The 20,260-nt window shown below is 42.7% G+C and overlaps 2 protein-coding genes and 1 pseudogene across 3 annotated transcripts; all 3 read left to right on the top strand.

The window, feature by feature from the left end:
- Positions 1 to 3,378: 3,378 nt before the first annotated feature.
- Positions 3,379 to 6,848, top strand: LOC311101925 (dehydrogenase/reductase SDR family member 13-like; the record flags this gene model as incomplete). The annotated part of the gene is made up of 5 exons (XM_084143170.1): positions 3,379 to 3,505; positions 3,675 to 3,793; positions 3,937 to 4,060; positions 4,487 to 4,813; positions 6,586 to 6,848. The coding sequence occupies 5 exons, from the start codon at positions 3,379 to 3,381 to the stop codon at positions 6,846 to 6,848; spliced, it is 960 nt and encodes a 319-aa protein (XP_083999296.1).
- A 517-nt stretch (positions 6,849 to 7,365) lies between these two features.
- On the top strand, positions 7,366 to 13,914 carry LOC311101924 (dehydrogenase/reductase SDR family member 13-like). The gene is made up of 5 exons (XM_084143169.1): positions 7,366 to 7,591; positions 8,752 to 8,870; positions 9,053 to 9,176; positions 11,912 to 12,238; positions 12,681 to 13,914. Exons 1-5 carry the CDS (start codon positions 7,471 to 7,473, stop codon positions 12,938 to 12,940), a joined length of 951 nt encoding a protein of 316 aa, XP_083999295.1. The 5' UTR covers positions 7,366 to 7,470; the 3' UTR covers positions 12,941 to 13,914.
- A 1,421-nt stretch (positions 13,915 to 15,335) lies between these two features.
- Positions 15,336 to 17,782, top strand: LOC311101926 (dehydrogenase/reductase SDR family member 13-like; annotated as a pseudogene). Its single transcript, XR_014615767.1, has 5 exons — positions 15,336 to 15,451; positions 15,570 to 15,688; positions 15,837 to 15,960; positions 16,400 to 16,726; positions 17,391 to 17,782. The product of XR_014615767.1 is annotated as a dehydrogenase/reductase SDR family member 13-like (transcript).
- The last annotated feature ends 2,478 nt before the right edge of the window (positions 17,783 to 20,260 follow it).

Raw genomic sequence — 20,260 nt, 5'->3', positions numbered from 1 at the left:
CTAGGGTTTTTCTTTATTTTTACTATTTTCTACATTGTAGAATAATAGTGAAGACATCAAAACTATGACATAACACATATGGAAACATGTAGTAACCAAAAAAGTGTTAAACAAATCAAAATATGTTATATTTGAGATTCTTCAAAGTAGCCACCCATTGCCTTGATGACAGCTTTGCACACTCTTGGCATTCTCTCAACCAGCTTCATGAGGTAGTCACCTGGAATGCATTTAAATTAACAGGTGTGCTTTGTTAAAAGTTAATTTGTGGAATTTCTTTCCTTAATGTGTTTGAGCCAATCAGTTGTGTTGTGACAAGGTAGGGGTGGTATACAGACGATAGCCCTATTTGGTAAAAGACCAAGTCCATATTTTGGCAAGAACAGCTCAAATAAGCAAAGAGAAACGACAGTCCATCATTACTTTAAGACATGAAGGTCAGTCAATCCAGAAGATTTCAAGAACTTTGAAAGTTTCTTCAAGTGCAGTCGCAAAAACCATCAAGCGCTATGATGAAACTGGCTCTCATGAGGACCGCCACAGGAAAGGAAGACCCAGAGTTACCTCTGCTGCAGAGGATAAGTTCATTAGAGTTAACTGCACCTCAGATTGCAGCCCAAATAAATTATTCACAGAGTTCAAGTAACAGACTCATCTCAACATCAACTGTTCAGAGGAGACTGCGTGAATCAGGCCTTCATGGTTGAATTGCTGCAAAGAAATCACTACTAAAGGACACCAATAATAAGAAGAGACTTGCTTGGGCCAAGAAACATGAGCAATGGACATTAGACCGGTGGAAATCTGTCCTTTGGTCTGATGAGTCTAAATTTGAGATGTTTGGTTCCAACCGCGGTGTCTTTGTGAGATGCAGAGTAGGTGAACGGATAATCTCCGCATGTGTGGTTCCCACCGTGAAGCATGGAGGAGGAGGTGTGATGGTGTGGAGGTGCTTTGCTGGTGACACTGTCAGTGATTTATTTAGAATTCAAGGCACACTTAACCAGCATGGCTACCACAGCATTCTGCAGCGATACGCCATCCCATCTGGTTTGGGCTTAGTGGGACTATCATTTGTTTTTCAACAGGACAATGACCCAACACACCTCCAGGCTGTGTAAGGGCTATTTGACCAAGAAGGAGAGTGATGGAGTGCTGTATCAGATGACCTGGCCTCCACAATCACCCAACCTCAACCCAATTGAGATGGTTTGGGATGAGATGGACCGCAGAGTGAAGGAAAATCTGCCAACAAGTGCTATGTAGGAACTCCTTCAAGACTGTTGGAAAAGCATTCCTGGTCAAGCTGGTTGAGAGAATGCCAAGAGTGTGCAAAGCTGTCATCAAGGCAAAGGGTGGCTACTTTGAAGAATCTCACATATAAAATATATTTTGATTTGTTTAACACTTTTCTGGGTTACTACATGATTCCATACAGTGAGGGAAAAAAGTATTTGATCCCCTGCTGATTTTGAATGTTTGCCCACTGACAAAGAAATGATCAGTCTATAATTTTAATGGTAGGTTTATTTGAACAAGAGAGACAGAATAACAACAAAAAAATCCAGAAAAACGCATGTCAAAAATGTTATAAATTGATTTGCATTTTAATGAGGGAAATAAGTATTTGACCCCTCTGACTTAGTACTTGGTGGCAAAACCCTTGTTGGCAATCACAGAGGTCAGGCGTTTCTTGTAGTTGGCCACCAGGTTTGCACACATCTCAGGAGGGATTTTGTCCCACTCCTCTTTGCAGATCTTCTCCAAGTCATTAAGGTTTTGAGGCTGACGTTTGGCAACTCGAACCTTCAGCTCCCTCCACAGATTTTCTATGGGATTAAGGTCTGGAGACTGGCTAGGCCACTCCAGGACCTTAATGTGCTTCTTCTTGAGCCACTCCTTTATTGCCTTGGCCGTGTGTTTTGGGTCATTGTCATACTGGAATACCCATCCACGACCCATTTTCAATGCCCTGGCTGAGGGAAGGAGGTTCTCACCCAAGATTTGACGGTACATGGCCCTGTCCATCGTCCCTTTGATGCGGTGAAGTTGTCCTGTCCCTTTAGCAGAAAAACACCCCCAAAGCATAATGTTTCCACCTCCATGTTTGACGGTGGGGATGGTGTTCTTGGGGTCATAGGCAGCATTCCTCCTCCTCCTAACACGGCGAGTTGAGTTGATGCCAAAGAGCTCGATATTGGTCTCATCTGACCACAACACTTTCACCCAGTTCTCCTCTGAATCATTCAGATGTTCATTGGCAAACTTCAGACGGCCCTGTATATGTGCTTTCTTGAGCAGGGGGACCTTGCGGGCGCTGCAGGATTTCAGTCCTTCACGGCGTAGTGTGTTACCAATTGTTTTCTTGGTGACTATGGTCCCAGCTGCCTTGAGATCATTGACAAGATCCTCCCGTGTAGTTCTGGGCTGATTCCTCACCGTTCTCATGATCATTGCAACTCCACGAGGTGAGATCTTGCATGGAGCCCCAGGCCAAGGGAGATTGACAGTTATTTTGTGTTTCTTCCATTTGCGAATAATCGCACCAAATGTTGTCACCTTCTCACCAAGCTGCTTGGCGATGGTCTTGTAGCCCATTCCAGCCTTGTGTAGGTCTACAATCTTGTCCCTGACATCCTTGGAGAGCTCTTTGGTCTTGGCCATGGGGGAGAGTTTGGAATCTGATTGATTGATTGCTTCTGTGGACAGGTGTCTTTTATACAGGTAACAAACTGAGATTAGGAGCACTCCCTTTAAGAGTGTGCTCCTAATCTCAGCTCGTTGCCTGTATAAAAGACACCTGGGAGCCAGAAATCTTTCTGATTGAGAGGGGGTCAAATACTTATTTCCCTCATTAAAATGCAAATCAATTTATAAAAATTTTGACATGCGTTGTTCTGGATTTAGTTGTTATTCTGTCTCTCACTGTTCAAATAAACCTACCATTAAAATTATAGACTGATCATTTCTTTGTCAGTGGGCAAACGTACAAAATCAGCAGGGGATCAAATACTTTTTTCCCTTACTGTATGTGTTATTTCATAGTTTTGATGTCTTCACTATTATTCTACAATGTAGAAAATAGTAAAAATAAAGAAAAACCCTTGAATGAATAGGTGTGTCCAAACTTTTAACTGGTACTGTAGGTCTAATGGTAAAACAAATTTTCTCGGATTTGACTATTTTAAGTGTTCCATGGGCCATGCCCTGAGAGAGTAGAGACTCCGGTTTATCCAGTTGCGCAATCACCACATAAACTCAAACCATTGTGTAGCTGATAAGGTGTGTGTTATATTTTCACAGGAGCTCTCCCATGAGTACAAATTAGCTTGCACACGCTCTTGAAAGCAAATATGTTTTCACACAGGAGAGACAAGGATGTCTACCTTTTTGCTTGTTGTCGGTGTGGTAGTCGGGATTGCATTTATTTACCACAGTGTTGTCGTTAAAGGAAAGAGTTGCAAAAGTAAAGCAAAACTGCATGGGAGAACTGTCATCATAACTGGTAAGTGCTTTTTCAGTGATTTCCATTCCTATTTCATTACTGTTGGAATTTAAAGACCAAAGACGAAAATAGCATGTTTTCTGCTCTTCCCACCTGCCTAAATTAAAAAGAGTAATATCATTATTCACCCTCACATGTAAGATTGTTCTTTAATAATTTTTTACACCAGGAAGTAACACAGGCATAGGGAAGATGACGGCACTAGATCTGGCCAGGAGAGGTGCCAGGGTCATCCTGGCCTGCCGCAGCAAACAGAGAGCAGAAGCCGCGCTCGCTGACATCAAGAGGGTGAGAGGAGATTCACCATATAATAATAATTGACAGTAGGTTATGGCTAGTCACATTTTGTTTTTCTGCAGCGGTTTTAGGATTTCTCAATTATAATTTGTGTGTATGAAAATAGTACAGTAACATAGAAATGTTTCCTGTAGGAGAGTGGGAGCAATGAGGTGGTGTTCATGCAGCTGGATCTGGGGAGTCTGAAGTCTGTTCGCTCCTTTGCTGAACATTTCCTAAAGACTGAGCCCAGATTGGACCTGCTCATCAACAATGCAGGTGTGACTTGTACTAGTTGTTTGCAGCAGCGCTACGACCTTCTTTCAATACACGCAACCTTATACGACACTATAATGACATGACATTTCATTTAGTCATGTACAGACTTTTCCAGAGGGACTTGAAGTTAGTGCTTAGTGAAGTTTCACAAGAGCCTGTGTACAGAGATTGAACATGTCACAGAGATTGAACATGTCACAGAGATTGAACAGGTGTTGTAGGCTACACATTATGCTCAAGCCAAAAGAGCTTGCTGGACTGCTGTCTCAACTACCCAAGCCCACCAACCATGGCACATGTAACACCCGTCCAATATTACCCATGTAATATCCCAATTCTGACACCAGTGTAGAAATTTTGGAAGTGAGGCAGCTGGTATCATTTTTGGAAACCAAAATGTAAATAGTTACTTCCCCTTTGTCTCAGGTATTTACATGCCAGGCACCACAGAGGACGGCTTGGGGATGATGTTTGGTGTCAACCACATCGGTCACTTCCTGTTGACCAACCTGCTTCTGGACCGTTTGAATAAGTGCGGTCCGAGTCGAGTGGTCAACGTGGCGTCCGTGGGTCATAACTTCGGCACCATTGACTTCAACTGTTTGAACACTCACAAGGAGGTGGGAGTTGGTGATTCGTTCATGGATGTCTTCAACACCTACTGCAACAGCAAGCTGTGTAATGTTCTTTTCACCCATGAGCTGGCCAAGAGACTGCAGGGCACAAAAGTTACCTGCTACACCCTCCACCCAGGTCCGTACACTACACCTCAGTATGTATGAAAGCTTGTGCCCAAGTATAGATTAGGACTTGTCCTTTATTGATCAGTTGAAATGCAGTATTTATTTTGCATCCCCAGGTGGCTGAATAGTACAGTGGGGAAAAAAAGTATTTAGTCAGCCACCAATTGTGCAAGTTCTCCCACTTAAAAAGATGAGAGAGGCCTGTAATTTTCATCATAGGTACACGTCAACTATGACAGACAAAATGAGAAAAAAAAATCCAGAAAATCACATTGTTGGATTTCTAATGAATTTATTTGCAAATTATGGCGGAAAATAAGTATTTGGTCAATAACAAAAGTTTCTCAATACTTTGTTATATACCCTTTGTTGGCAATGACACAGGTCAAACATTTTCTGTAAGTCTTCACAAGGTTTTCACACACTGTTGCTGGTATTTATGCCCATTCCTCCATGCAGATCTCCTCTAGAGCAGTGATGTTTTGGGGCTGTCGCTGGGCAACACAGACTTTCAACTCCCTCCAAACATTTTCTATGGGGTTGAGATCTGGAGACTGGCTAGGCCACTCCAGGACCTTGAAATGCTTCTTACGAAGCCACTCCTTCGTTGCCCGGGGGGTGTGTTTGAGATCATTGTCATGCTGAAAGACCCAGCCACGTTTCATCTTCAATGCCCTTGCTGATGGAAGGAGGCTTTCACTCAAAATCTCACGATACATGGCCCCATTCATTCTTTCCTTTACACGGATCAGTCGTCCTGGTCCCTTTGCAGAAAAACAGCCCCAAAGCATGATGTTTCCACCCCCATGCTTCACAGTAGGTATGGTGTTCTTTGGATGCAACTCAGCATTCTTTGTCCTCCAAACACGACAAGTTGAGTTTTTACCAAAAAGTTATATTTTGGTTTCATCTGACCATATGACATTCTCCCAATCCTCTTCTGGATCATCCAAATGCACTCTAGCAAACTTCAGACGGGCCTGGACATGTACTGGCTTAAGCAGGGGGACACGTCTGGCACTGCAGGATTTGAGTCCCTGGCGGCGTAGTGTGTTACTGATGGTAGGCTTTGTTACTTTGGTCCCAGCTCTCTGCAGGTCATTCACTAGGTCCCCCCGTGTGGTTCTGGGATTTTTGCTCACCGTTCTTGTGATCATTTTGACCCCACGGGGTGAGATCTTGCGTGGAGCCCCAGATCGAGGGAGATTATCAGTGGTCTTGTATGTCTTCCATTTCCTAATAATTTCTCCCACAGTTGATTTCTTCAAACCAAGCTGCTTACCTATTGCAGATTCAGTCTTCCCAGCCTGGTGCAGGTCTACAATTTTGTTTCTGGTGTCCTTTGACAGCTCTTTGGTCTTGGCCATAGTGGAGTTTGGAGTGTGACTGTTTGAGGTTGTGGACAGGTGTCTTTTATACTGATAACAAGTTCAAACTGGTGCCATTAATACAGGTAACGAGTGGAGGACAGAGGAGCCTCTTAAAGAAGAAGTTACAGGTCTGTGAGAGCCAGAAATCTTGCTTGTTTGTAGGTGACCAAATACTTATTTTCCACCATAATTTGCAAATAAATTCATAAAAAATCATTTTCTGGATTTTTTTTCTCAATTTGTCTGTCATAGTTGACGTGTACCTATGATGAAAATTACAGGCCTCTCTCATCTTTTTAAGTGGGAGTACTTGCACAATTGGTGGCTGACTAAATACTTTTTTCCCCCACTGTAAATGTATAGGCATGCAAAGTTTTAACCTACAGGGGCGTGTGTTTATTTTGTTTTTCAGGAGCAATCAACTCTGAGCTGGCTCGCGACATCAACAAGGTGGCCATGATGCTGATGAAGCCTTTTTTCATGTTCTTCTTCAAGGACACTGTGGCGGGGTCTCAGACCACCCTGCACTGTGCCCTGCAGGAGGGCCTGGAGCACCTCTCTGGACGCTACTTCTCCAACTGTAAAGTCAGGAACCTCTATCCTAAGGCCAGAGACGACGCAGTGGCCAAGAAGCTATGGGAAGTCAGTGAGAATCTGAGTGGGCTATCATCTTAAGAAACTCACTCTGACTCAGCAGTTTTAACTGGACTGCAAGCTACTAACCAATATGCTGTGTTCTTTCAAAATGAAACCGTAATTTTTTGGATTATGATTTTTTTAAATGTACATACATAGAAATATATGGATGAAGCGCTTGCTTTTTCTTACCTAACATTGATTTATGGGACATTTAATTAGGGACATGTTTTTATTTATATTTCTTACAAAACAGTAAATTAACCTAAACTGTTAATAATTTGTTTGCTCTTGATTGTTTTATGATGGCTCAAACTGTACTATTCATAGCTTCTGCCTAAGTATCCTCCTAACTATTTGTCATCCTAAATTAGAATTGAAAGGCAGCACTCATGCCTGCCCTGCAGAAAGAAAGAGAGAGCGAGATGAGCATGGAAGCTTCAGTAGAAGAATCCAAATAAAGCAAAGAAGGAAGTAAAACTACAATTTGCCTGTGCAGTCCAAGGGGGTGTGGTTTAAGCTTTCTCGGAAATCAACAGAAAGTAGAGCTCTTTGCTCAATAGAGTAACCATGAGAATAACTGCGCAGTAAGGAATTCTGGCGTGAGCAGTGTGTTCTATGGATTCTCTTTACTGAGTGCTGCACAGGATCTGAAAGCTCAATGGCTGTGTTTCTTCTTTTGGCTGGAGTGGTAGCCTATATGATTTTTCATAATATCTTTGTCAAAGGGGCAATATGCAAGAGCAATGTGAAACTGCATGGGAAAACTGTCATTGTAACAGGTGAGCCTGTTTTTGTCAATGATTCCTGTGTTTCCCCTCATTGACACAGGAGGAAAGTTCATGGCACTGTTATGTAATAATGTTGAGTAGATTTAATGTTCTTTGCCTATACATAATTTAATCTATATAGCATTCTTAAATTCATTTGACTTTGTATATTATTATTTTATTTTTTTACGATTTCCCTGGTTGTAAAACTCAACAAATCACTCTTTCTGCTGCAAGCTGAAGGGGAGACCGGGGGCAATTGTAACAACTTGAATTTCTCCAAACAGAAACAAACTAGAGTGATGGAACTCTCTCAGTACATGCCCATTTAGGTGCTCTCGCTGCTTGAAGAGTTTCAGGCAAATATCTCACTATTTTTTAGGGGTAACGTTTTTTTTCTTCCACCAACTGTATTTTTCTTGTAGTGTCCTGAGCAGTAATGTCCAAGAATTCAAACTAGCATAATTATCTGTTAGATAAACATTGACATGATTGACGTGTCACAATTGTTGTCGCTTGCTAGGCACATGAGGTTTTGTGTAACGGCTGCTGGGTTGGGGGCAATTGTAACGCAGTGTTAAAATGAACATGATCCAAGCAGCCAAATGATGAAGAAAAAAAAAAAGTTATTTAACTTTAGGATTTTATGAATTATACAAAACTAACATTAAATAGCCTTGGGGTCCTGTAGAGTGTTAAATATGTCGTAAACAGATATAATTTGGGCACAATCAGATGTTTTGAGAGGAACCGAATGGCCATCCACAAACGGGTGTTACTGTAAATATTGGTTATGTACTTCATTACATACTGTATGTCTATTATAATGTAATAATTAATAAACATTAATGCATTTGAAGTTAATATAATTATTTGGTTTATTTTTTAGGTGTTACATTTCTCCCTAGCTACTGTTACAATTGCCCCTGGCACGGGGGCAAATGTAACGTCCGGACTTTGCAGATTAAAATCAATATTGTAATCCGACCGTTTTATGTACAGACCTATAAATGGTATGAATGATTAGGAGACTGATGTAAGTTCTTATATAAAAACATTACTGCCATAGTTCAAGTAGTCTCTGAGCAATAGAGTAAAATAAAAAATAAAAAAATTCAATTGCCCCCGGTCTCCCCTACATTGCATTAATCATACTAATACTAATTCTCCAGGAAGTAACACAGGCATAGGGAAGATGACGGCACTAGATCTGGCCAGGAGAGGTGCCAGGGTCATCCTGGCCTGCCGCAGCAAACAGAGAGCAGAGGCCGCCCTCGCTGACATCAAGAGGGTGAGGAGAGGTTCAACAATCTCTGACCTACTTTACATTCGCAGATTTTGTTATTACTTCACAACCCTCATAAATCGCAGTGAAAAGAGGCATTTTGGAAAATGCTAGATCTATGAATGGCTGGGCATCAATTGTTTAATGAAATTGGGACAGAGTAACAAAGAAATGCGTGTGTCCTGTAGGAGAGTGGGAGCAATGAGGTGGTCTTCATGCATCTGGATCTGGGGAGTCTGAAGTCTGTTCGGTCCTTTGCTAAAACCTTCCTAAAGACTGAGCCCAGATTGGACCTGCTCATCAACAATGCAGGTAAAGGAGGCTTGAGGTGGTGTTGTTGGACCACTCTCTCTCTCTGGGTGTATCTCGATAGTCCTAAAAGGCTTCCTTTCCCTCTACCCTCTCCTTTATTTGCACTAACATGACAGGTGAAACCAATAAACCTGTCCAGTTCCTTTGCATCAATGCAGGATGAAGGAAAGGCTGTGAGGAGATTAGGCTACTTAAGACTATTATAGTGAGGGAAAAAAGTATTTGATCCCCTGCTGATTTTGTACGTTTGCCCATTGACAAAGAAATGATCAGTCTATAATTTTAATGGTAGGTTTATTTGAACAGTGAGAGACAGAATAACAACAACAAAATCCAGAAAAACGTATGTCAAAAATGTTATAAATTGATTTGCATTTTAATGAGGGAAATAAGTATTTGACCCCTCTGCAAAACATTACTTAGTACTTGGTGGCAAAACCCTTGTTGGCAATCACAGAGGTCAGGCGTTTCTTGTAGTTGGCCACCAGGTTTGCACACATCTCAGGAGGGATTTTGTCCCACTCCTCTTTGCAGATCTTCTCCAAGTCATTAAGGTTTCGAGGCTGACGTTTGGCAACTCGAACCTTCAGCTCCCTCCACAGATTTTCTATGGGATTAAGGTCTGGAGACTGGCTAGGCCACTCCAGGACCTTAATGTGCTTCTTCTTGAGCCACTCCTTTGTTGCCTTGGCCGTGTGTTTTGGGTCATTGTCATGCTGGTATACCCATCCACGACCCATTTTCAATGCCCTGGCTGAGGGAAGGAGGTTCTCACCCAAGATTTGACGGTACATGGCCCCGTCCATTGTCCCTTTGATGCGGTGAAGTTGTCCTGTCCCCTTAGCAGAAAAACACCCCCAAAGCATAATGTTTCCACCTCCATGTTTGACGGTGGGGATGGTGTTCTTGGGGTCATAGGCAGCATTCCTCCTCCTCCAAACACGGCGAGTTGAGTTGATGCCAAAGAGCTCCATTTTGGTCTCATCTGACGACAACACTTTCACCCAGTTCTCCTCTGAATCATTCAGATGTTCATTGGCAAACTTCAGACGGGCATGTACAGTGAGGGAAAAAAAGTATTTGATCCCCTGCTGATTTTGTACGTTGGCCCACTGACAAAGACATGATAAGTCTATAATTTTAATGGTAGGTTTATTTGAACAGTGAGAGACAGAATAACAACAACAAAATCCAGAAAACGCATGTCAGAAATGTTATAAATTGATTTGCATTTTAATGAGGGAAATAAGTATTTGACCCCTCTGCAAAACATGACTTAGTACTTGGTGGCAAAACCCTTGTTGGCAATCACAGAGGTCAGACGTTTCTTGTAGTTGGCCACCAGGTTTTCACACATCTCAGGAGGGATTTTGTCCCACTCCTCTTTGCAGATCTTCTCCAAGTCATTAAGGATTCGAGCCTGACATTTGGCAACTCGAACCTTCAGCTCCCTCCACAGATCTTCTATGGGATTAAGGTCTGGAGACTGGCTAGGCCACTCCAGGACCTTAATGTGCTGCTTCTTGAGCCACTCCTTTGTTGCCTTGGCCATGTGTTTTGGGTCATTGTCATGCTGGAATACCCATCCATGACCCATTTTCAATGCCCTGGCTGAGGGAAGGAGGTTCTCACCCAAGATTTGACGGTACATGGTGCCGTCCATCGTCCTTTTGATGCGGTGAAGTTGTTCTGTCCCCTTAGCAGAAAAACACCCCCAAAGCATAATGTTTCCACCTCCATGTTTGACGGTAGGGATGGTGTTCTTGGGGTCATAGGCAGCATTCCTCCTCCTCCAAACATGGCGAGTTGAGTTGATGCCAAAGAGCTCGATTTTGGTCTCATCTGACCACAACACTTTCACCTCTGAATCATTCAGATGTTCATTAGCAAACTTCAGAAGGGCCTGTATATGTGCTTTCTTGAGCAGGGGGACCATGCGGGCGCTGCAGGATTTCAGTCCTTCACGGCGTAGTGTGTTACCAATTGTTTTCTTGGTGACTATGGTCCCAGCTGCCTTGAGATCACTGACAAGATCCTCCCGTGTAGTTCTGGGCTGATTCCTCACCGTTCTCATGATCATTGCAACTCCACGAGGTGAGATATTGCATGGAGCCCCAGGCCGAGGGAGACAGTTCTTTTGTGTTTCTTCCATTTGCGAATAATCGCACCAACTGTTGTCACCTTCTCACCAAGCTGCTTGGCGATGGTCTTGTAGCCCATTCCAGCCTTGTGTAGGTCTACAATCTTGTCCCTGACATCCTTGTAGAGCTCTTTGGTCTTGGCCATGGTGGAGAGTTTGGAATCTGATTGATTGATTGCTTCTGTGGACAGGTGTCTTTTATACAGGTAACAAACTGAGATTAGGAGCACTTCCTTTAAGAGTGTGCTCCTAATCTCAGCTCGTTACCTGTATAAAAGACACCTGGGAGCCAGAAATCTTTCTGATTGAGAGGGGGTCAAATACTTATTTCCCTCATTAAAATGCAAATCAATTTATAACATTTTTGACATGCGTTTTTCTGGATTTTTTTGTTGTTATTCTGTCTCTCACTGTTCAAATAAACCTACCATTAAAATTATAGACTGATCATTCCTTTGTCAGTGGGCAAATGTACAAAATCAGCAGGGGATCAAATACTTTTTTCCCTCACTGTAAGATGCACCCTGAACACCCATCAACCTCCCATAGAAGTGATTGTGGATGAGTGATTGCTCGTTTCCATGTTTCCTCTCAGGTATTTACATGCAGGGCACCACAGAAGACGGCTTGGGGATGATGTTTGGTGTCAACTACATCGGTCACTTCCTGTTGACCATCCTGCTTCTGGACCGTCTGAAGGACTGCGGTCCGAGTCGAGTGGTCAACGTGGCGTCCTTGGGTCATAATTTTGGCAAAATTGATTTCAACTGCTTGAGCACTCACAAGGAGTTAGGTGTTGGCAAGTCTGCCACGGATGTCTTTAACATCTACTGCAACAGCAAGCTGTGTAATGTTCTCTTCACGCATGAGCTGGCCAAGAGACTGAAGGACACAAACGTTACCTGCTACAGCCTCCACCCTGGTCAGTGCTGCCAAGTCAGGCATCCAATTTAATTTGACTGTATAAAACGTTTGAATGTAATGGTATCTGCAGCTTTCAAGTTGGTTCTACCTAGGTTGAATGTAAAATATAATAAAATGCCTAATGTTCCAGTCAAAGCTCTTCTCTGTCCTGGCACCCCAATGGTGGAACAATCTTCCCCCTCTTCTCTGTCCTGGCACCCCAATGGTGGAACAAGCTTCCCCTAATGTCAGGACAGCGGAGTCCCTGGCCATCTTCCGTCAACGTCTAAAAACCTACCTCTTTAAGCGATATGTTATTGTCTCACCTAGCTATCTTAAGATGAATGCACTAATGCAAGTTGCTTTGGATAAGAGTGTCTACTAAATGACTGAAATATAATTTTAAAAAATGTTTTATGGATGGATAACTCAACTCTAGTCCTTGTGTCTTTTTCTCCTAGGTATAATCGAAACTGAGCTGGGCCGTTACGCCAACTCTGTATTATTAATGCTGTTGAAGCCCTTCTCCATGTTGTTCTTCAAGAACACTGTGGCGGGGTCTCAGACCACCCTGCACTGTGCCCTGCAGGAGGGCCTGGAGCCCCTCTCTGGACGCTACTTCTCTAACTGTACAGTCAGGAACCTCTATCCTAAGGCCAGAGACGACGCAGTGGCCAAGAAGCTATGGGAAGTCAGTGAGAATCTGTGTGGACTCCCGTGAAAGCCTCCCCCTGTGACTCAAGCTCTCCTCAGTGTGCAAGATGATTTTTGCGTGGACTTGCCCTTTAAATCAACCAACAGTGTCAAAGACATTCTAAAAGTGCTTACTCATGTGTGATTAGTATATAGGACTGATCTTGTGCATTAACTTCTAAGTTCTTACCACACGTTACTAAGGGTGTTCCACTCTGCCCTAGTAGATATCATATCTGGAACATAATTAAAGGACCCACCCAAAACTGTGCATGTTGGAATCAATTCAATCATGAAGTGGCAAACAGGATGAAGAAGCATAGGCTTACTGGGCAATTCAAGACTGATGGGAAAAAGTACATGTTCCTCAATGGGGCTGTTGTGCATTCATTGGTTGTATAATAATTGTGCCAGCACTGAACAGTGCATCCATTCATATTTTAGATAATGTAATCTCGTGGTTATAGATCATGTGGATATGGCAGTGGAGCTGATGCGGTTTGTTGCCTTGATCATGTTGATTGGAATAAAAAACCAGGGGTGGAAAGAGTACTAAAATATCTTACTCAAGTAGAAGTACTGTTAATTTAATACAATTTTACTCAAGTAGAAGTCAAATGAATGGTGTAAAAAAACTACTCAAGTAAAATGTAGCTAATTTAAAAAGTACCTCTGAATACATTTAATTGAGTTACTTTTAAAATATAAACATTGACCTTGATAATTAGCTGATTTTGCTCAAATTACCTGAATGTTGTGACACGATATTTTCCATGCATTCAATTGAAAAAGAAAGAGGCAATGAATGAAAGTATTTTATGAGTTATAACAAGGCACATCTGTATGTAAAATTATTAACATTTGAAAACAAACATTCAAAGCAATTAAAATGTATAGATTTTTTTTTTTTTACGATACAAAATAAAGTGCATAAGCAATAAAGTTGCCAGACTTCTATATACTTCAGACTCTAGAAATAAACATGTCTTCTTTTTTCAACCATTCAGTCCCTCATTCATCCCTCTATTACTTGTTACTTGTCCATGGGACCGGCTGACATTCACTCACTCACCCATTCACACTCTTTCATTCACTCACTCTTTCCCTAACTCACTGCACAAACTCCCTCTTTCACTCACTCGTCATCAGTGGTGGAAAGACGACTGAAATATTCTACTCAAGTAGAAGTACAGTTACTTTAATTACATTTTACTCAAGTAGAAGTAAAATGACTGACTGGCGGCCCAGTCCTTGCGCAGCAGTCCCTCCCAGCTGCAGTCAGAGCAGGAGATGTTCACCCCTCCACCTCCAGACTGCAAATAAATCGCGCATGCGGGAAGCCGCCGCTGGCTGATCCCGCCCTGGTTTACATTCAGGGCGGGATGTAAATGTAGTGTGTTTTTTACTCACTTTTTGTCTCTCCCAGGACGTTATTCCTCTCTCCTACAGCTTCCATCACGATTACATGCACATGGCCAATTATGCAAATTAGGTGATTACATCATTTAGCGACTTCTAGCGACTTTTAGGACAGCCAATAGCTACTTTCCTTACTAAGGAGTTGGCAACACTGCGTCTACGGCTGGCCAATCAGATAGCTCAGATCACCGTGTCTGCACAGTTTCCTCGCGCAATAGACTGTAAAAATGAGAATGTGAGATTTAAAAACTTTTAAAACCATGACTAGAGAGACTCAACGAATACAGCAAAGAGCTAATTATTATGCTCACTCAGCTGTGCCTCACAAGTAATACAACAAATTATATATTACCAGTGTGATCATATAGGCCTACCTACATTTTTGAAATATCATTTCAAAATGGCCTGAGAAGAACAACATTGGCAGGGCAATTCAAGTGTAGTTAATATTGGAACGACCCTGGGTTTATAAGCGCGGATATCGACTCTGCCACGCGAGCATGCTTTTGGGGCACAGTCGATGGCGCGCTAGACTTAGGGCTAGAAGGTTGAGGGTTCGAGACCTGCTCCCTGCCTGTTTCATTACAATATGTAACGTTAGTGATAATGTATTGGGCCTATAGCCTACTGCACAAACCTCATTGCTACAGAACAGTTTTTAATTGGTTAGTGTTGCATAGGCATGTTTTTTAAGTAATGTAAAACAAATCTGAGCTGTAGATCTCGGCTTTCATTTTGACTCAGAAAGTGATCTTGACTCAGAAAAAGTTGGTGACCGCGGAATTAGAACGTATGCCCTCAATATGGAGGCGATTTTTCATGCAGATTACAAAAACGACATCTGGTGGAATACTTCCGTACAGCAGGAATAAGTTATACCCGGAAGCGCTTGGGGGCGTAATAAAACATAAACAAAGCATACAGCACGTTAGCCTGCTGAATTTTGATAGCTTGCAAACGAAATTACCTTCCCGAATTCAGAAACAACGCTCGGTACTGTAATAATGTCGGTTTTGCTATCTATTCTGGCAGTAGGGATTGCGTTGTATTTGATACTTTGTCAGAGGATCAAGATGCACGAGCTCTGTGACACTTAAAGGAAATACTGCTATTGTAACAGGTTAATTAGGCTAATTTTGTTGCCTTGCTATGTGATGGGGACTGATTTAGTGTGCTCATGTTTCAAGTGCGTTCATGCTGAAGACCTTTACATTAAAATGTGTTTTGTTGTTCACTAGGGAGTAACACTGGTATTGGAAAGGCTACTGCTTTAGATTTGGCCAAGAGAGGTGCCAGGGTCATCCTCGCCTGCCGCAGCAAACAGAAAGCTGAGGCTGCGGTGTATGATATCAGAAAGGTTAGAGTAGCCTTATTGATAATATAAATAATCCAAATATAAGGTTGTGGAGTCGCATCTCAATACATACTGATCAGGGATTTGTTTAACCTGTGTGAAAATGTGTGGTGTTGGAAATCCACCGTTTGATTCGTCCTCTGTTCTATAGGAAAGTGGTAGCAATGAGGTGGTGTTCATGCAGCTGGATCTGGGGAGTCTGAAGTCTGTTTGCTCCTTTGCTGAAACGTTCCTGAAGACTGAGCTCAGACTGGACCTGCTCATCAACAATGCAGGTATGGCAGAGAGAGAGGGAATGTAAACATTCATTCCAAATACATAAAACACACTTTCTCTTTTCAATTAACCCTATTGAATCAAATGTGACACATTGCTTCTTACCCTATGGATAAAATAATACACTAATTTTAAGACAAATACAGAAATACTTGGCCATTATGTGTTGCCTAACTCCCTGTCGCTGGTCTCACTGTCTGTCACCTCAATTTCCTCGACTACCTCATACCCCTGCACATTGACTCGGTACTGGTAGTCCTTGTAAATAGCCTCGTTATTGTTATTTAGTGTTACTTTTTCCTTTTTTTATTTAGCAAATATTTTTCTTACTTTTTAACTCTACATTGTTGGGAGTGGGCTCTTAAGTAAGCATTTCACGGTAAACTCTATACCTGTTGTATTCGGCGCATGTGACCAGTACAATTTGATTTGTTTCAGGAATGCTGGGGCCTGGCCACACTGATGATGGGTTCGGCATGGCGTTCGGGGTCAACCGCTTAGGCCACTTCCTGTTGACCTGCTTGCTGCTGGACCGGCTGAAGGAGTGTGGTCCGACTCAAGTTGTCAATGTGTCAGCTTACACCGGCTAGGCTCTGTCGACTTTGCCCTCCTGGGTACCCACAAGGACCTGGTGCCAGGCCAGTCCACCTGGCATAACTTCAGGGCCTACTGTCACAGCAAGCTGTGCAACGTGCTCTTCTCCCGGGAGCTGGCCAACCGCCTGGAGGGGACCAGCGTCACCACCTACAGCCTCTACCCAGGTCAGTAGCTCTCTACCTACAACCTCCACCCAGGTCAGTACCTCTCCACCTGTAACCTCCACCCAGGTCAGTACCTCTCCACCTGTAACCTCCACCCAGGTCAGTAGCTCTCCACCTACAACCTCCACCCAGGTCAGTAGCTCTCCACCTACAACCTCCACCCAGGTCAGTACCTCTCCACCTGTAACCTCCACCCAGGTCAGTACCTCTCCACCTGTAACCTCCACCCAGGCCAGTAGGTCTCCACCTACAACCTCCACCCAGGTCAGTAGCTCTCCACCTACAACCTCCACCCAGGTCAGTACCTCTCCACCTGTAACCTCCACCCAGGTCAGTACCTCTCCACCTGTAACCTCCACCCAGGTCAGTACCTCTCCACCTGTAACCTCCACCCAGGTCAGTAGCTCTCCACCTGTAACCTCCACCCAGGTCAGTAGGTTTCCACCTACAACCTCCACCCAGGTCAGTAGCTCTCCACCTGTAACCTCCACCCAGGTCAGTAGCTCTCCACCTGTAACCTCTACCCAGGTCAGTAGCTCTCCACCTGTAACCTCCACCCAGGTCAGTAGCTCTCCACCTGTAACCTCCACCCAGGTCAGTAGCTCTCCACCTGTAACCTCCACCCAGGTCAGTAGCTCTCCACCTGTAACCTCCACCCAGGTCAGTAGCTCTCGCAACCTGAAACTATGGCAGAGGCTCTTTCTGGAGCCCATCACTAAGCTCTTCTTTATGGATGCTGAGAGGGGAGCCCAGACCACTCTGCACTGTGCCCTCCAAGAAGGGATCGAGCCGCTGAGTGAACGCTACTTCTCTTCCTATGCACTACAGGAAGTAGGCACCAAGGGGTGGGATGATGCTTTGGCCAGGAAGCTGTGGGAGGTGAGTGAGTGCTATCTGACCTATCCTGAGAGACTCTGATTCTAGCCATGGCAAAGATTTTGGAATATACTGACAAGATATTGGACTCTCCATTCTAACAATGGTAATCAATGTCCGTGAAGGCGAACGCAGGCGGGAGGAGGTGGGATCAGGCGTCTCTCTCTCTCTCTCTCTCTCTCTCTCTCTCTCTCTCTCTCTCTCTCTCTCTCTCTCTCTCTCTCTCTCTCTCTCTCTCTCTCTCTCTCTCTCTCTCGCATCATGCCTTGTTATAACCAATGATGCCTTGTAACTTATGATTTTGCTTTGTATATTGGAATTAATTCCTTTTACAATGTTATTAAATACTTGCATTTATATCAGTTTCTAATGACCATTTCTTGATCTTAGTCAGCATTAAGTCAGTTAATAGACTTAGTTAATAAACAAATGACAGTCGGAGTATGAGGCCAGGTGATGAATATAGATAATATAACGTCCTCCTGCTGCTTCACTTTTTATTTTGCACGGAAGGAAGGGAGGAGTCCTCGCTCTCGCTTCACCTATTCCTCAATGGCCACGGTCCCAGTGGCCTTTAACAACACAGAGTGAAAGTACTTAACAGGAACAAAGGCTGTAGTGAAATCTGTTTATACTTGTGTGGTTTAATGAGAATAATTTACACTGGTTTTGTGGCACAATGTCATAGAAAAGGGATTGATGACTAATGACTGAACTTTCCCACAGTTATCAGTCAGGTCATTCATAACATTCACTGTGACTGGGTAGATACACTTACAAACTCACCATGAACTTGCAGAACCTGAAGGAACTGGGAGTTATGGTATGTCATTCTGCTCTGTCATTATGACACAACTTGTGTTCAGCACAGGGTAAATAAAAGATAGGAGCACTACTTGAGTTGGGTTCCATACAGAACATAAGGATGGACGTTCTTGGGAGGTTACTTATTAAACAAACACAAGTGTATGTATACATTTCTGTTGAAAGGCATGTGGTAAATCATTTACAAGCTTTATCTAATCTTCAATATCCATTATCTATGTGAAGATATATTACACATTTTCAGTTCAGGATTGATACACATAAAAACAATTCTAGCAACCATTTTGTTGAATGGCTATAAAAAAAATCTGTTTTTGCTTCTGAATAAAGTTATACTACAGGTATATGGATGTGTTGTACAATGTCCAGGTGTTTTCATGCCCCTGTGTGGCAGTCATGTTTTCCTTGTACACCAGGGGGCAGTAGCGCATCACCAGTGATGCCTTGACATGGGTTTGGCTTGTATATTGGAATTCATGCCTTTTACAATGTTATTAAATACTTGTGTTTATATTTGTATATAATGACAATTTATTGATCTTAGTCAGCAATAACTCATAATACGTTATCTTTATGGAGACAGATAATATACATTTTAATAGACTTAGTTAATAAACAAATGACAGTCGGAGTATGAGGCCAGGTGATGAATATAGATAATATAACGTCCTCCTGCTGCTTCACTTTTTATTTTGCACGGAAGGAAGGGAGGAGTCCTCACTCTCGCTTCACCTATTCCTCAATGGCCACGGTCCCAGTGGCCTTTAACAACACAGAGTGAAAGTACTTAAAATGAACAAAATGACTTTCCGATGAATGGTGTGCCTTTTTAAAGGATGTCTTACTACAGGTCCAAAGATTTTTATTTTATTTATTTATTTTACCTTTATTTAACTAGGCAAGTCAGTTAAGAACAAATTCTTATTTTCAATGACGGCCTACACCGGCCAAACCCGGACGACACTGGGCCAATTGTGCGCCGCACTATGGGACTCCCAATCACGGCCGGTTGTGATACAGCCTGGAATCGAACCAGGGGGTCTGTAGTGACCGCTGCGCCACTCGGGAGCCCAAGATGGACTTATACGATGTGCTTAATGTCTCACAATATTCAGGGAAGGAATGTTTTCCAAAGATGAAGAAAGGGCTCTAGTGAAATATGTTTATACTTGTGTGGTTTATTGTGAATAATTTACACTGGTTTTGTGGGACAATGTCATAGAAAAGGGATTGATGACTAATGACTGAACTTTCCCACAGTTATCAGTCAGGTCATAACATTCACTGTGACTGGGTAGATACACTTACATACTCACCATGAACTTTCAGAACCTGAAGGAACTGGCAGTTATGGTATGTCATTCTGCTCTGTCATTATGACACACCTTGTGTTCAGCACAGGGTAAACAAAAGATAGGAGCACTACTTGAGTTGGGTTCCATACAGAACATAAGGATGGACGTTCTTGGGAGGTTACTTATTAAACAAACACAAGTGTTTTGTATACATTTCTGTTGAAAGGCATGTGGAAAAACATTTACAGGCTTGATCTAATCTTCAATTTTCCATTATCTATGCGAATTGTGAAGATACAGTATGTTACACTTTTCTTTAAAACAAAACTACTTTTAATTTATTGGTTTTAGATCACAACAGAATATATTACACATTTCAACTCAGCATTGATACACATAAAAAAGTTATCTACCAACCATTTCTAGAATGGCAAATCGTCTTTATGCTTCTGAATGAAAATATAGTATGTGTGTATGTCTGTGTGTTGTACAATTTACAGGTAGGTATTCATGACCCTGTGTGGCTGTCATGTTTTCCTTGT

Source organism: Coregonus lavaretus (genome assembly GCF_964263955.1).
Source record: "Coregonus lavaretus genome assembly, chromosome: 26".
Classification (NCBI taxonomy): domain Eukaryota; kingdom Metazoa; phylum Chordata; class Actinopteri; order Salmoniformes; family Salmonidae; genus Coregonus; species Coregonus lavaretus.
The sequence above is the reverse complement of the archived record's forward strand: the minus strand, read 5'-3'. Positions and strand labels throughout refer to the sequence as shown.

Excerpts from the sequence above, each read along its gene's own strand:
- LOC311101924 (XM_084143169.1), top strand. The coding sequence starts at position 7,471 with ATGGCTGTGTTTCTTCTTTTGGCTGGAGTGGTAGCCTATATGATTTTT. Across the intron at positions 9,177-11,911 it reads CCTGCTCATCAACAATGCAG|GTATTTACATGCAGGGCACC; the intron begins GTAAAGGAGGCT and ends GTTTCCTCTCAG. Across the intron at positions 12,239-12,680 it reads CTGCTACAGCCTCCACCCTG|GTATAATCGAAACTGAGCTG; the intron begins GTCAGTGCTGCC and ends TTTTTCTCCTAG.